Consider the following 13,012-nt stretch of genomic DNA (forward strand, 5'->3'; position numbering starts at 1 on the left):
GAGCCGATCGAATGCCAGTCGAATCTGCCCCGGCCATCGATACAGTGTTCCTTACAACGACCTAAACCCATTCGTGTACCGGTGAATGGTTGTTCGAACGATTTAGTTCGATCACCTTTCGCCTTCGCTATACGTACGTTACGAACGCGTCGATGTCGACAGTCCGCGAACGGTGGAGCTCGTGCGATGATCGAAACGAATGCTTCTTTTACCGAATTCAATTCGTTTGAGGTTGGACCGAAACGAATAATTTAACAAGTGAGTTACATATTGAAATCGTCGAAGATCGAGTCGAAGCGAACGAGTTATCGTTGTATCGTGAACGAGGAGGATTTCGTGGAAAATTGGAAGTGTACTGCGAAGATAGTTCGCAGGCAAAGACGAAGATCGAACGTCTTATCTAATGCAATCAATTTCTGTGTTGGATTGGTCTTTCGTTGTCGCCGAGGTGTCGTGACCGAAATGGTGGCTTGCGCAACACCGTTGTTACATCTTAACGTGTTACCATTCTGACGCGACGCATTTCTTTCGCGCGTAATTAATCGAGACGTAATTCAGCGTATACCATTAACAAGAAATTATTTATTATTCCTTACGAGATAAGAAACTCGTAGAAATGTCATTATTAGATATATCGTTTTAAAAACAAAAAAAACTGTACTATGAAACGAACGATTTATTTAAAGAGACAGTCAATTCCGGTTAATTCTTTTCCACCGATCGTCAAGTTGATAGAAAATTATTTTAGTTTATTTATTTATAATTTAAAGAATCCTGTTTCTCGACGCTTATCGTGGTATCGAAAAGAGAAAATATCCCGATGAAAAGAATCCTACGTTTCAAATTCCAAGCGCGATTCTTCTCGTCGACTTATTCTTGTTACAAGTTACAAAATGGAGTCCGAAGGTTCTTTCGAACGACACGAGGCACGTGAACGTTCGATCGAGCCAGGTTTTCGGTCACGACGGTTACGTAATGTGACGTGCGTGAGCTACTTCCGCATGATCGGCTGCATAGAAATGCAAGGCAAGGAGAGACGCGTCTCGAGACCGGCTAGAACAAAAGCCACGTGCATTCCTAGCCGCGCACGCGAACACGAGACGATATGGCGCGCTGAATGCGTGACTTCCTCGGCCGGAAACAGGACGTTTCGATTCCCTTCGCGAGCCAAACGTCGATGCACGCAGCCAAAATTGGCCGACGGTATCGAAAATAATCCAACCGCTCCTTATCTGCGTCTCTTACAGCGAATATTATCGGCGGCGCTGATAAGCTACGCTGATAAAACCTTCTAAGTGCCTTTCTGTTTCTTGCGTCACGCGTATTATGACAATCTTTCTTTCTTTTCTTCCCAAACGCGGCTAATTGACAGCGATTTTGATCTTTTGCAGTTTGCATTATAAACGTTTTCACAATGTGTGTTGACTTTTCATGTTAAAGTTACTCGCAGTCTGTAACATTTCTTAGAGATAGCGATGTTCGTTCGAAAAGAGAAATCTTCTTCGAATTCTCTAAATTCTTTTTTATATTTAAGAAGCTAATTCTTCGATGTATTCTTGTCAAACATGTCCGAACCTTGACCAGCACAAATCCAAGATTTAACAGAAATGTCCTCTTCGTTGTAGACATTCGATAGTTTTTCAAATACGTACGTATCTTGGAAAATAAAACACTTTCGTCGGCTGCATTCCTCGCTTATTCAAGCTTCATCGGAATTCCATCGCAGGGAAAACAACGTCTCTATTTGGACAGCTGTTTCACAGGGGGATGATGGTCGCGTGTCACAAAACCGTGGAAAGCGAATCCCATCGATCTGTTTGTATTGGTCCTACCACGAAATTATTATCTTGTCCCGTAATTTTCAGTCGTTAAAACAACGTTCTCGAGCACGCATAATTTTGATACCAGCTTCGGCGTTCTATTTGCGTCCCACGAACTGCTCCCTCGTTGATAACGGACTTTATTCGCGACCGTAAATTCATTGCACAGCGAAAGATCAATCCATTTACCGACTAAATAAAATTCAGCGTGTTTTAAACAGAAATTTATAAGGAAAAGAAATACTCGCGAATTTTAATCGTTTCGTCGTGTTTGTTTTCATGATACAGTGCGTAACTGGGAAAATAACTAGACCATTGGATCGTGTTCGGAAAGAGCTGTATGACCTGCGAAACTATCGTCGAAGTCGAGTGGTCCTTGAAGATTCTATGAATAGAACGTGATAAATAACAAAAAGTAGGAGCTGTGTAACGATCAATTATCGAACATCGGTTGAAATTTCTTCGCGTGGCAGTGAGTCAAAATAGATTTATGAATGAGCGTCGACCGGGGACTGAACATGCTGCACAAGCATGGAAGCAGCAGGTCTCACAGCAGTTTGCTGTACAAGGGCAGGGGCGCTTTTCTCAAATCGGTAAGTTTATATCTTCGCTTTAAGGATCGCTTAAAGAAAATAAAATGGAATAGTCCGCTATAAGATTACATTATATCGATGATCGATAATATAAACAAAATTGGATCGCATATTGCTTCGAGTTCCGTACACTCGGTAAACTAAAATTGGCAAGAATCTTCAGTCCCGTACATACGTTTCAAATACATTCAAATGCCTTCAGACACTATTATCATTATCCTATTGTTATCGTTATTAGCTGTCTAATCTTTTCCTTTTAACTATGACAAAGCAACGTCATGTAACCGCATATAAATAATATTCACGTGTGGAGTAAACATGGTACGTGTCAAAGGAAAGTTAGATAGCGAGGCAGCAATTAATCTCGACGTCGTCGTCTCGTTATCGAGATCATAAGTGACATGACTTCCCTCGTTCGCGTAATTACGCATATTTTCGCAATGAGTGTTTGGCGCGAACATGTCGAATGACATCATACTCTATTTGAGTAGGTGTCGAGAGAATTCAAAATTTTACAAATTAATCTTCGCTCGGCGGAGTGTCGCGTCTGACTCACCGATTTTCCAGCTCTTTTTTTCTGTCTCTCTCCTTCTCTTCTCTTCGATTTTTTCTAAGGAAGCTGACTTCGATCTGTGTCGTTCGTTCATTGCCACGGTGAATGATGTATTACGTTGTTTGTTCAAAAACGATGACGTTTCGTCGTAGCTCGTTTGTTGCGCTCGACGAATAGCCGAGATTTACAAATTGGATACTGTGACGATACAGAACGTTCTTTTTTTTTTATCTTAAAGAGAAAGATTTAACATCTATTGTTTCAATGAAGAAATAGTTCTGTTTTAGTTTAAATTGAAGTACGGAGTGCGCAGTCCGTGAGTCACCGGACGTTTATTAACTTTAAAGCTTATTTATCTTATTCTGTATTCAGGCCTGTACGATCCAATCTTGTCATTAGACTGACATAATTTTTTCACATTGAACTTTTACGATCTTTTTTACCTTTGGATACGTTGCAAGACATTCGGAACGATTTCTCTAAAAAATCGTTAAAAAATTGTAATGAAAAAGTTGAATATAATACCCTTCGTTGAAATAGCTTCGTGATAAGATCTTCATAAAATAGTACGATTCTCTTTAAATAGTACAGTTCTCCCTACAAGATCTACACGATTAAACAGGTATCAATTTCATTGTATAAAAATAATATTCATCTACCTAAACTTGTTCGCGTCTCTACCTGCTTCGATTCTTTTTATCACTCGAACAACCACTTCTCAACCCGAGTCCAACAAACTTCCAATCCTGACGTATCTCGACTCACCTATCGCTACATTCGATGTTACACATCCGAAAGCAAACAAGCTACAGATCCAAGCAAAAGAAAACAAAATTTCCATCGTCCTAATCTATGTACGTATCTCGCATCTCTATTCGCTTCAACTTCGGAGCATCTCTTTACCTTTCAACACTCGCACCTCTCATTTATCACCAGTCGAAATGCACACCACGTCGATGCACGTTGCCGATCGAGACGAAAAGAAAAAGGTAGCTGTGAAAAAGCTGTTGTTAACAGAGAGGAGAAATCTAATCTGGATAGCCTAACGGCCACGATAAAGAGTTGGACTTTACAACGTCGATCATGAACGAACGAACGAGAGAATTCTACGAAAGAAGATGATGCGCTATATGTGCACACAGCCTAATCACAACGTCACGGTCTCTCGTGCGCGTCATTGTTTCGGTCACAAACGAGATTCGCGGTTGTAACCATCCATCAGGCAATCAAAGCACCGCGTCACGATCCGTTACAACGGCGTGACATCATTGCGCTAAAACCACACGCAATGTCATACACGAGTACACACGTATATACATTCTAGGCATATCAAACTCCACTCGCTGTCTAGGAATCGATGCTGAACGTACGGTTATTCTACGAATGTGTCGGTTAGATTGTAAAGTTTATATATAGAATTGCATACACGTTGCAACGAAGGGGTCAGGTTTTCTAAGTTCGCCAGATGACTAATCGGTGTTTACTGTTGTGATGACTTCTGGTTCGTGCTCGTACGAACGACTGTGATCGGAATAGCAAAAGCGACGATCGCGCGGGGACAGGTGGCTCGGCCGCCTCGATTTCTTCCACGAAGGTGAATGAAATGGGAATAGCGGGAATCTTGGGACGAATGCATCGATGCGATTGATCGTACTGAGGCTGTTTGAGCGGATTAACCGAGGAATCGTAGCTGCGTCGTTGAAGTAACCGCGTGGAATTTGTGAAACGCTGTTTATCAAGATTTTTGGCAATTTTCTTTTTGTATTTTTCTTCTTGATCTTCTTGATCTTGTATTTGAATAAAATTGCAACAGGGAAATGAATTTGTACCTTGGTGTGAAATAAGATGAATTATCGTAGAGCAAAGTTATGATTTGTGTTATCGTATAAATTTCGTAGCTATTTAATACGCGTTTCTCTGCTTCTAAAATGGTGTGAAGGAACGTTGAGAAGATTTCTATTTTATAACGTCGCGAGTATCGTGTTTCACCATCAGACGTGTGTGTATCGGAACATTATAAAATACTGTAATATACATTATAAAATATTTATTTCTTTGCACTTTTTATAAGATATCCTATACGTAGATTAATCTATGTATGATTTCGATTGCACGACAATCGTAAAAGGATGTGAGACGCTGTGGCCATAATTGGAAATTCAAACTCGAATCTCCTCTATTCACGCACTTTCATCGTCAATCATTCGAACGTTAAGATAATAGAAACTAAAACGTGAACTCTCTTCTTTTCACTCTTTGAGAATTCGAGCCGCACGCGGCAAGCATTTCCCATCGAAACTTACTACAACTCGATTGCATCCGTATACCAGAACATCCACCGTCTTACTCACAGTCGCCCACTTTCACTTCCACAATGCCTCGTTCATTCATTCCTCAACGTAAAAAGTGAATACGCTTTTGTTTCGAAACGGAGGGAATGACACACCGTACTATAATATTGACGTTCCTTAACATTCTGGATAAACGTCAAAATATTCGATTACATAATAACTAGTAGGATACGGAGAATCCGTATGAATCATTGCTTTAAAACATCGTCGATTAAGATAGACAAACTTGACTAAGCACTTTCAAAAATGTCTCTCGCGATCGTCTCTAGATATCAAAGATAAAGACATTGTTTTCATCGCGATATACATTAATAGTATAAATCGTTACTCTGTTCGACGATTTACTTATCCGAGTGCTCTACCTCGAAGCGATACAACGATCTCTACGTAATATCATTATGAAGCGAAAATTCCTTCGATACCGTATTACCAATTATTCCATAAATAACAACAATTCATCGAATTACAAATCAATGTACGCGTATTAAAATACGGTTGAAAGGTTCGTACAAAATTACACGTTTCGTCACCACGCCATCGAACGTAACCTATTCGAGTGTTATTCCAACATCGTTTCAGCTGTCCTCTCGAGGGACGCGCGAAAGAACCAGACTTCCTCTTCGAGTACCTTGGATGCCTCTTCTCCGTGCGCATTCCGCGCCAATATTCCGACACGGTGACGCAAATCGTGTTCAAGCGGTCGCAAACGGGTTAACAGACCGCTTCTCGGTAGCGATTCGTCTCGTGCCGTTTCTTTGGCTACCGTGTCGCCGCTTCTTGGAACCGTTGCCTCCACTCACGTGCCCCTCTCTTCGAATCCGTGATTGTCCGAATAAAACGAGACTCGACGAATCTCTTACGCAACGGAGAACGTTGTTGATTGAGCGACGATTAAATGAGGTAAACGGGCAATTTAATTGGCGTGCATGGTTAAAGGTAATTGAAGAGTTAACCGGTGAAAGAAACGACGATAGGATGAGCTGTGCAAGGTAGCTTCGATAGTTTCAACGTGGGTGGTTACTTCATTTTTTTTATTTTTTTTAAAAGCTTTGAAATGTTTGGCTATGGCATTAATCTTTCATTTTAATAAATGTGTTTACGGTAAAATATTAGGTATTTTTTAACACAGAAGGGAAGTCTGGTATCGTCGAATTCGTGATTTGCACACTAAGTTTTTTACTACTGGAATATTTACCCGTAGTAAGAGTGCTAAGAGAGTGGGCAACTTGTTCCTCCTTCCGCTGTAATCAGCATCTGTTAACTAAACAACTACTGATTGTTCAGTACGCGATTGTGCGATCGTGATTCATCTTGTCTTTGCTGTATGTAATCGATACTTATCACGCGCTTTATCAGATTCATGTTTAATGAATCATTCCAGTTCCTGTTTCCTCCAACTTCGTTCTGTCTTAATTAAATTTACAACTGATCGTACCTACATTATCCACCTGTCAAAGAAGAATTATTTTTTAGAATCAAAAAAATTCAATTCAACGTGTTATAACTTTATTAATTATTCTCTATATTTAAGTTCCATTTCTCCATTTCCATCCAGACCCGGTCAAATGACCAGTTCCAAAATTTAATTAAAATCTTATCATTATTCCTTTTGTTCGTCTGACTTCACGTAAATTCCGTTAATTAATCAACTTTTCAATTTTTGTTAATATAAGAATTTACATAAAGTTGAACGAACAAAAGAGATATCGACGAACGTACAATTTTTAATTAAATTTTGAAACCGGTCATTTGACCGGATCTGGTAAGGTTAGCGTTAAAAATGAAGAGCATTTTTCCAAAGGTAAATTAGGGGAATTTACGACGGAACATCGATCAATTAAGATTCAGGTAAGGCCTTGCGACCTTGAAGCGACGATTTGTGCGACTAATTAATTTGGTCAGCCTTCGAATCATGCTGAAGCAGTTGCCAAATCGAGAGGCATCGGTCCGCAGCGCGCGCTCCACCTAATGACATGTAATCATCGTGTTCCTTGTGTCTGTGTTCTCTTATATAAGGCTACAGAATGCGCTGGCCGAATGCCATAAGCTCGATATAAGTGCATCGCCACCGATAATCGTCGAACGCACCATTTTTTTGCGCAATTGCCGATGTCTTAATCGTTTCGATTGACTTTTTGCCCATTCAACTTCTATCGTACACTATGTGTGTAGCTTATGGTCTAACGATGAAACGAAGCGTGGACTATTCCGATCACATTTTTTTTCCTATTAAAGTGGTCAGCTCGAACGAGAAGTTGGTTATTATAATTACCAAAGACAACGATACTGAATGCTGTGTATGTGATCCTTAGCGTGTAGGAATTCAAACGCTGATTATATTTCTCAATATTAATTTATGTGAAGTGGGCAGAAGGAATTCTAGAGAAGCGGTCGTTGAAATTCTTTTGCAGATTAAATTCGTTAGATTTTCTTTCAGTAAAATATAGATAAGAATTCGTATTCTAATAATTCGTCCATTCCTCGTGACGTAAATCTTCTGAAAACTTTTATGAAAAAGAAGGATATAAATTTCGCAAATTTGAAAATTTCGGGTCTTTGAATTTCTGAACTTCTCAGGGATTTTTTTTAAATATCTTTTAGTTTCATTTTGATATAAATTAAGATAAATCCTTTTTGTGATACATCATTTTTGGTTAAAATAAACAGTACAAACTATATGCTTCGAAGTTAAGGAATAAGGTCAAACAGCCTACAAACCAAATCCGTCCAACTTTCCTTCTACTTAAAATAATTAATGGCCCCTAAAAGATCCTCAGCATCGATTAATTTCTCATCTAGAACCGGCAATTTGTCACTTTCAACTCGTCAAATGTTACACGGTGCTCTTTCTTCCTCTGATCCGTTCTAGATTCATTGTTCCAGCTCGTGAAGGACTGTTTCAAAGTTCTGGCTGGCGTGAAAGTTTCGCAAACCGGTCCCATAAAGGATCCTTTGGACTTCCCAAATCGGAAGTACCTCTTGTCTGTTGGTCGAATCGTAAATTGAATATATTCCACTGAAATTAATTTAATTCAATTCGCGTTTTAATTATTCTTACGTTGAATCGAATACGAAAGTTGTGCAATTTAAATGAATTTATTGAAAATAAATACAATACAAACGTAATATTTCTCGTGGAATAAAAGATCAATGAAATCAAGTAATTTTCAGAAGATCTTGTTGGAGATACTTTGAAGTTTAAATGATATTTTTAGATAATAATTTTTAGAAGGTTAAATCAGTTGTACTGAAAGATCTGTTCGATTGTTTACTAATAAACGTTCATTGAATGCTTTGATTACATCGCAGCCAGATATTTATAAGTACAGTTTCGACAATATCAAAGCTGATAAGAATTATCGATCATCAAAAATTAGGATTAACAAGAATTATCTACCTCTTCTCGGTACAAACTTGATTCGTGGTATTATTAGCCGTTTCTTACATTATAGTATCTTTCATTATATCCAAAATTAAATATAAGAATATTTTAACTGGGTATAGTCTCAACGACTAAACAAGTTTTCTAGTTGCAGATTTCACATTTAATATACATAATTATGTTTTTCTAATCGTTGACATTAACTGAAACACGTTTCAGGACCCCAGTTCTTAGAGCTGCTTGACCTTTTTTAAAATTCATAGTTATAAAACTATAATTATAACTTTAATTATAAAATTAAATTTATTAATAATAATTAATTAAATGTTAATTAAATCAGAGAAATCATGATCTCCAACGAATTCGAACTTTGTTTCGATAAGGAGCGGAACATTAGTTTCTACACTAGACGTTAATCGCAATTTCTTCTATTAAAATTTCGACGAATTTGGTTGAACCGTATTTCCCAATAAGATCACCGATTAATTGATTACAAATTCACGATTATTTTATCACTGTTTAGAAACTCTCTGTTTTTTATATTTTCTTCAATTCCCCTTGCAATTTTCCTACCTACACCTAAATTTATTTAATTTTAACCTTCTCTTAAAATTCGAAAGCTCTTTTACCAAACGATTACCCTAATCTGATAAACAATATCACCAATAATCGATTTCCCATTTAAAAAATTTGTCACCATTTATATCTTCATCCAAATCTGTAATTTTATATTTCTTCCGATTCTTCGTTCGATTTTAATTGATTTAGTACTTGCTTTAGAATTCGTGGCCTGTTATCACGGAATCGGTAAGGTGGATTTTCTTGGCGTGAAATTCCTCCGGTTCTTATCTCTGGTGTCTCAATGCCACGACGAGTCGTCAAGGAATTCCTGCTCTCGGCTAGGCGAGAGAGCTCCTTTATGCGCGTAGAACCGGAGGAACGTGTTTCCTTTGGAACTCACAGAGGACTTCTTTGTTTGAGCGGGCAACAGAGTGTCGCGTCACGCCGTACACACCTTCCATAGCTCGATCGCGAACGAAATCGTTGGAATTAGAAGAAATTTGCGTCATTTCGCGTCATACGTACGATTAGATAAACGAGTTCAAAGTTTAGGAAACTTGTGCAGATGCAAGATTCAATTTTTAGATTCCATTTAAACGTATCGATTTATTCGAATGGAAGATGTCGTAGACACACACTGACTCATCAGAGTATTCGAGTACTTGCAGAAACATTTTATGAATATATTATGCGTGTTACGTGAAACATTTTGAAATTTCACTAGTACTCTAACGAAACCCTATTTATCGCGATAAATTGTCGCAAATTTATCGCATTGATAAAGTTTCAAACAAATCTGGAAATGTACATAGAAGGTACAAAACATCTCGGGCAAGTTATATCTTGCAGAAAACAAAAAAGAAAGTATTTAAACAATCGATCGTCCATTATATCGTGCTGTATATTAATTCCTTGATATACCAAATATATGCATGCAATAAATATCTTACCGACATTTTGATCATCGATGAATCTCTATACGTGATTAAACAAAAGATAAAGTAGGCTACAAAGTTGAAAACCATACGTGTCTTTGCAGAAGAACAGAACAAAGAACTGCGTGAAAGTTCTCAAAGTCTAAGCGTGTTTATAGAAATTTTATTCTTTCCATTTGAGATACAAATTTTATACGCGTAAATTGCAACATCTCGTTTTCTCTTATAATAAATAAAATACAATGCGGCCAACATTTCCCAAATAATTAACAAAATAATTAAATCCTATTTAGATCTTAAATAGGAGACATTGTGCGAGTTATAAAAGGAGCATAAACAATGAATAAAATCAAGATGAAGAGAATCACAGTGGGACGAGGCTCGAATTGGAGCCTTTGTATCGTTGGAAATCCGGCTATAACGCGCGGCACAGCGGCGTCTTCGTCAAGGATTATGAACACGAGCTTACAACCCGTTCGTATACAGACGATTCTCTCGATACAACGACAGTGTCACGAGGCGACGTCTCCGAATCGCCTCTTTGTGTCTGGCGAGAGTCAATACGCCTACAGCTGTCTGCCAATGCTCTCGGTGATAGAACCTTTTGCTTGCTCGAAGCCACACGGAAGCGCCAAGAAACTGTCTCCGTTATACTCAGCTGGAAACCTTGAGACTCCATTCCACACGCGAAATAGACAAGTTATTGTTAAATGACTATGTTTTTAATTGTCTCGATTGAACTTTATCAATGCGTTTGATTAAGTGCCTTTGGGCATCAAGGTTTTTCTTATAGATATTTCAATCGACGAAGATGCACATGGAATTGTACAAAAGAGCGTTCTTTGTAACCAGACGAACTATTAAGTTGTCATTTATTAGAAAAATATTTGCAAATAGCGTTCACAAAATTTTTGTAGAAATTCTATAATCATTCTACAGCTTGTTCGTCAACGCCGGTGTGATAAAGTCATATGCATAGTTCTCGAAATTTACACAAAGATACTTCATGATATACTTCTTCTTCAGGAACATGTTGACATGATTTTCAAATTTCGCGAGACAAATTTCTATTTAAATTCCATCTCTTCGAGTCTGTTCCTTCAAAATATGAATTTGCGTAAACATCGGCAGCCTGTTAACGAATATGATTAACTTTCTACACCAATGATACATGGAATTCTTAAATGATCTAGACAATTATCTACGTGATACGAAAACACTCCCAATGAAGCGAAATCAAACAAAGTGAAACACGCGTCACTCGAAAACCATCCAAGAAAATCCTATCACCTGTTCCAACAATAATAGACGAGTCAAGTCGTAGTTATCGATCGAAACAACCTACATAATATTTTCACTATCGATCACATTCTTATCTCGGGACACACGTACCTATGTAATCACGACACGTTCAAACAATCATCAACATCGTGCAACAATACTTGTTCGAATCGTGCCAAGAAAATCTAATCGCTAAAGGAAATCAATGGATCAATGGATCAATGGATCGTGGTAATTGTAACAGAGCGTTTATTGCGCCATTTATGACTCCATAAATCAAATGGCGCCAATCGTTGACATTTATCGTTTCTTTTCTTAACGAACTAGCTGGAAAGAAATTATTTGGTCGCTGACCTATCAAGGCGGCGCGTCGCACGCCGCACCTAACTTCTTATCTATTTCTTTTCGAAAATATTTCTCCTTATCTTTTTTTCTTTCGTTCCGTCTGTTTCGTTCTCCTCTTTGACTTTTTATCGTTGTTTCATCTTCGATCCGTTGACTGAATTTTCAATTCTTACGGCCGACACGTATGTCGAGGACACCCGGTATACTCTCGCCAAAATTCCACGACATTCGACGTCCTGGTTGTTGGAGTTTTCTTACATTCACCTCGTTAGACCGCATTCCAGTCTTTGTGTCCCTCTTTTCCATCGCCCAGCTGCTTACTTTTTCTCCTCTGCTTCTTTCTTCATCGTCGCTCGTTCCTTATACAGTGTATCGAAGATGACTTACGGGATTGGGCTCTGGTTGCCGAGCTTAAGAGGTAATGACGGTAATATCGCTGGTGAAGAGGTTCGTTGTGCAGCGTTTGATATGGTTGGTTCGCGTCTTCTTTCTGAACTTTCTCCGATCGTCTTTTGGGCTCAATATTGTAATTGCTTTACGGTTGAAAATATCAAATAAAAAAGATCTTTTGCTATACCATAATTGTGGATATTAGAATTGATTCATATCATTTCAAGCAGTGTGTGGCAGTCTTAATTACTACACACGAGTAGAAACTATTAGCGAAAATTGTATTACATGGCCATTTGTTGCATTCGATACTGTTAAATTTTCGTTCGAAACTGACTTTTCTTACGTGACCGCAAAGTGGTTAAAAAATTGTTTGTCAGATAAAGTATCCTGTATATACAAATTATCTCTACAAAAGGTAGCATCGTGATCTTCGTTCTTCCTCCTATATTCAATTTCGACAATATGGAACTTCGAAAAGAGGAAGGTTTAATTACTTCCATTGCAATCTTCTGGTCTCTTTTCCTGGAGTGTCCAAATCTCGAAAGAGTTTCATATGCCATAACCCTCGCTTCGAATACCGACTGGCATACATTCTCAGCTTCCTTCAGTGGTTCGTTTAGTATCACGACAGACGAAAATCCTGACCTGGATTCTCAGACGCGCTTCACTGTGAGCCCAGAACAGTAGATAAGAGGAAACCAACATTCCCTCGAAACGTAAATCAATCGAGGGCTGTCACGAGTCGCTTCTAAACACGTTAGTTTTATAGACAGACTGAAAATAGATAGTGATAGATAT

At 38.4% G+C, this 13,012-nt stretch overlaps 1 protein-coding gene across 4 annotated transcripts in view; it reads left to right on the top strand.

Annotated features, from left to right (window-relative positions):
• LOC100748489 (sterile alpha and TIR motif-containing protein 1) overlaps window positions 1-13,012 on the top strand; it is a 140,535-nt gene that overhangs the window by 98,149 nt on the left and 29,374 nt on the right. Inside the window, exons 1-2 of one of the 4 annotated variants that reach the window (XM_024367595.2) lie at window positions 17-258; window positions 2,109-2,413. The exons of the other annotated variants lie outside the window; for them this stretch is intronic. Of the exons in view, the coding sequence (XP_024223363.1) occupies window positions 2,315-2,413 (99 nt within the window). The 5' untranslated portion in view covers window positions 17-258; window positions 2,109-2,314. Of the gene's footprint in view, window positions 1-16; window positions 259-2,108; window positions 2,414-13,012 lie in introns of those variants that run through there. 4 annotated transcript variants of the gene reach the window in all.

This window comes from Bombus impatiens, unplaced genomic scaffold (genome assembly GCF_000188095.3).
Source record: "Bombus impatiens unplaced genomic scaffold, BIMP_2.2 scf_0321, whole genome shotgun sequence".
Lineage (NCBI taxonomy): Eukaryota > Metazoa > Arthropoda > Insecta > Hymenoptera > Apidae > Bombus > Bombus impatiens.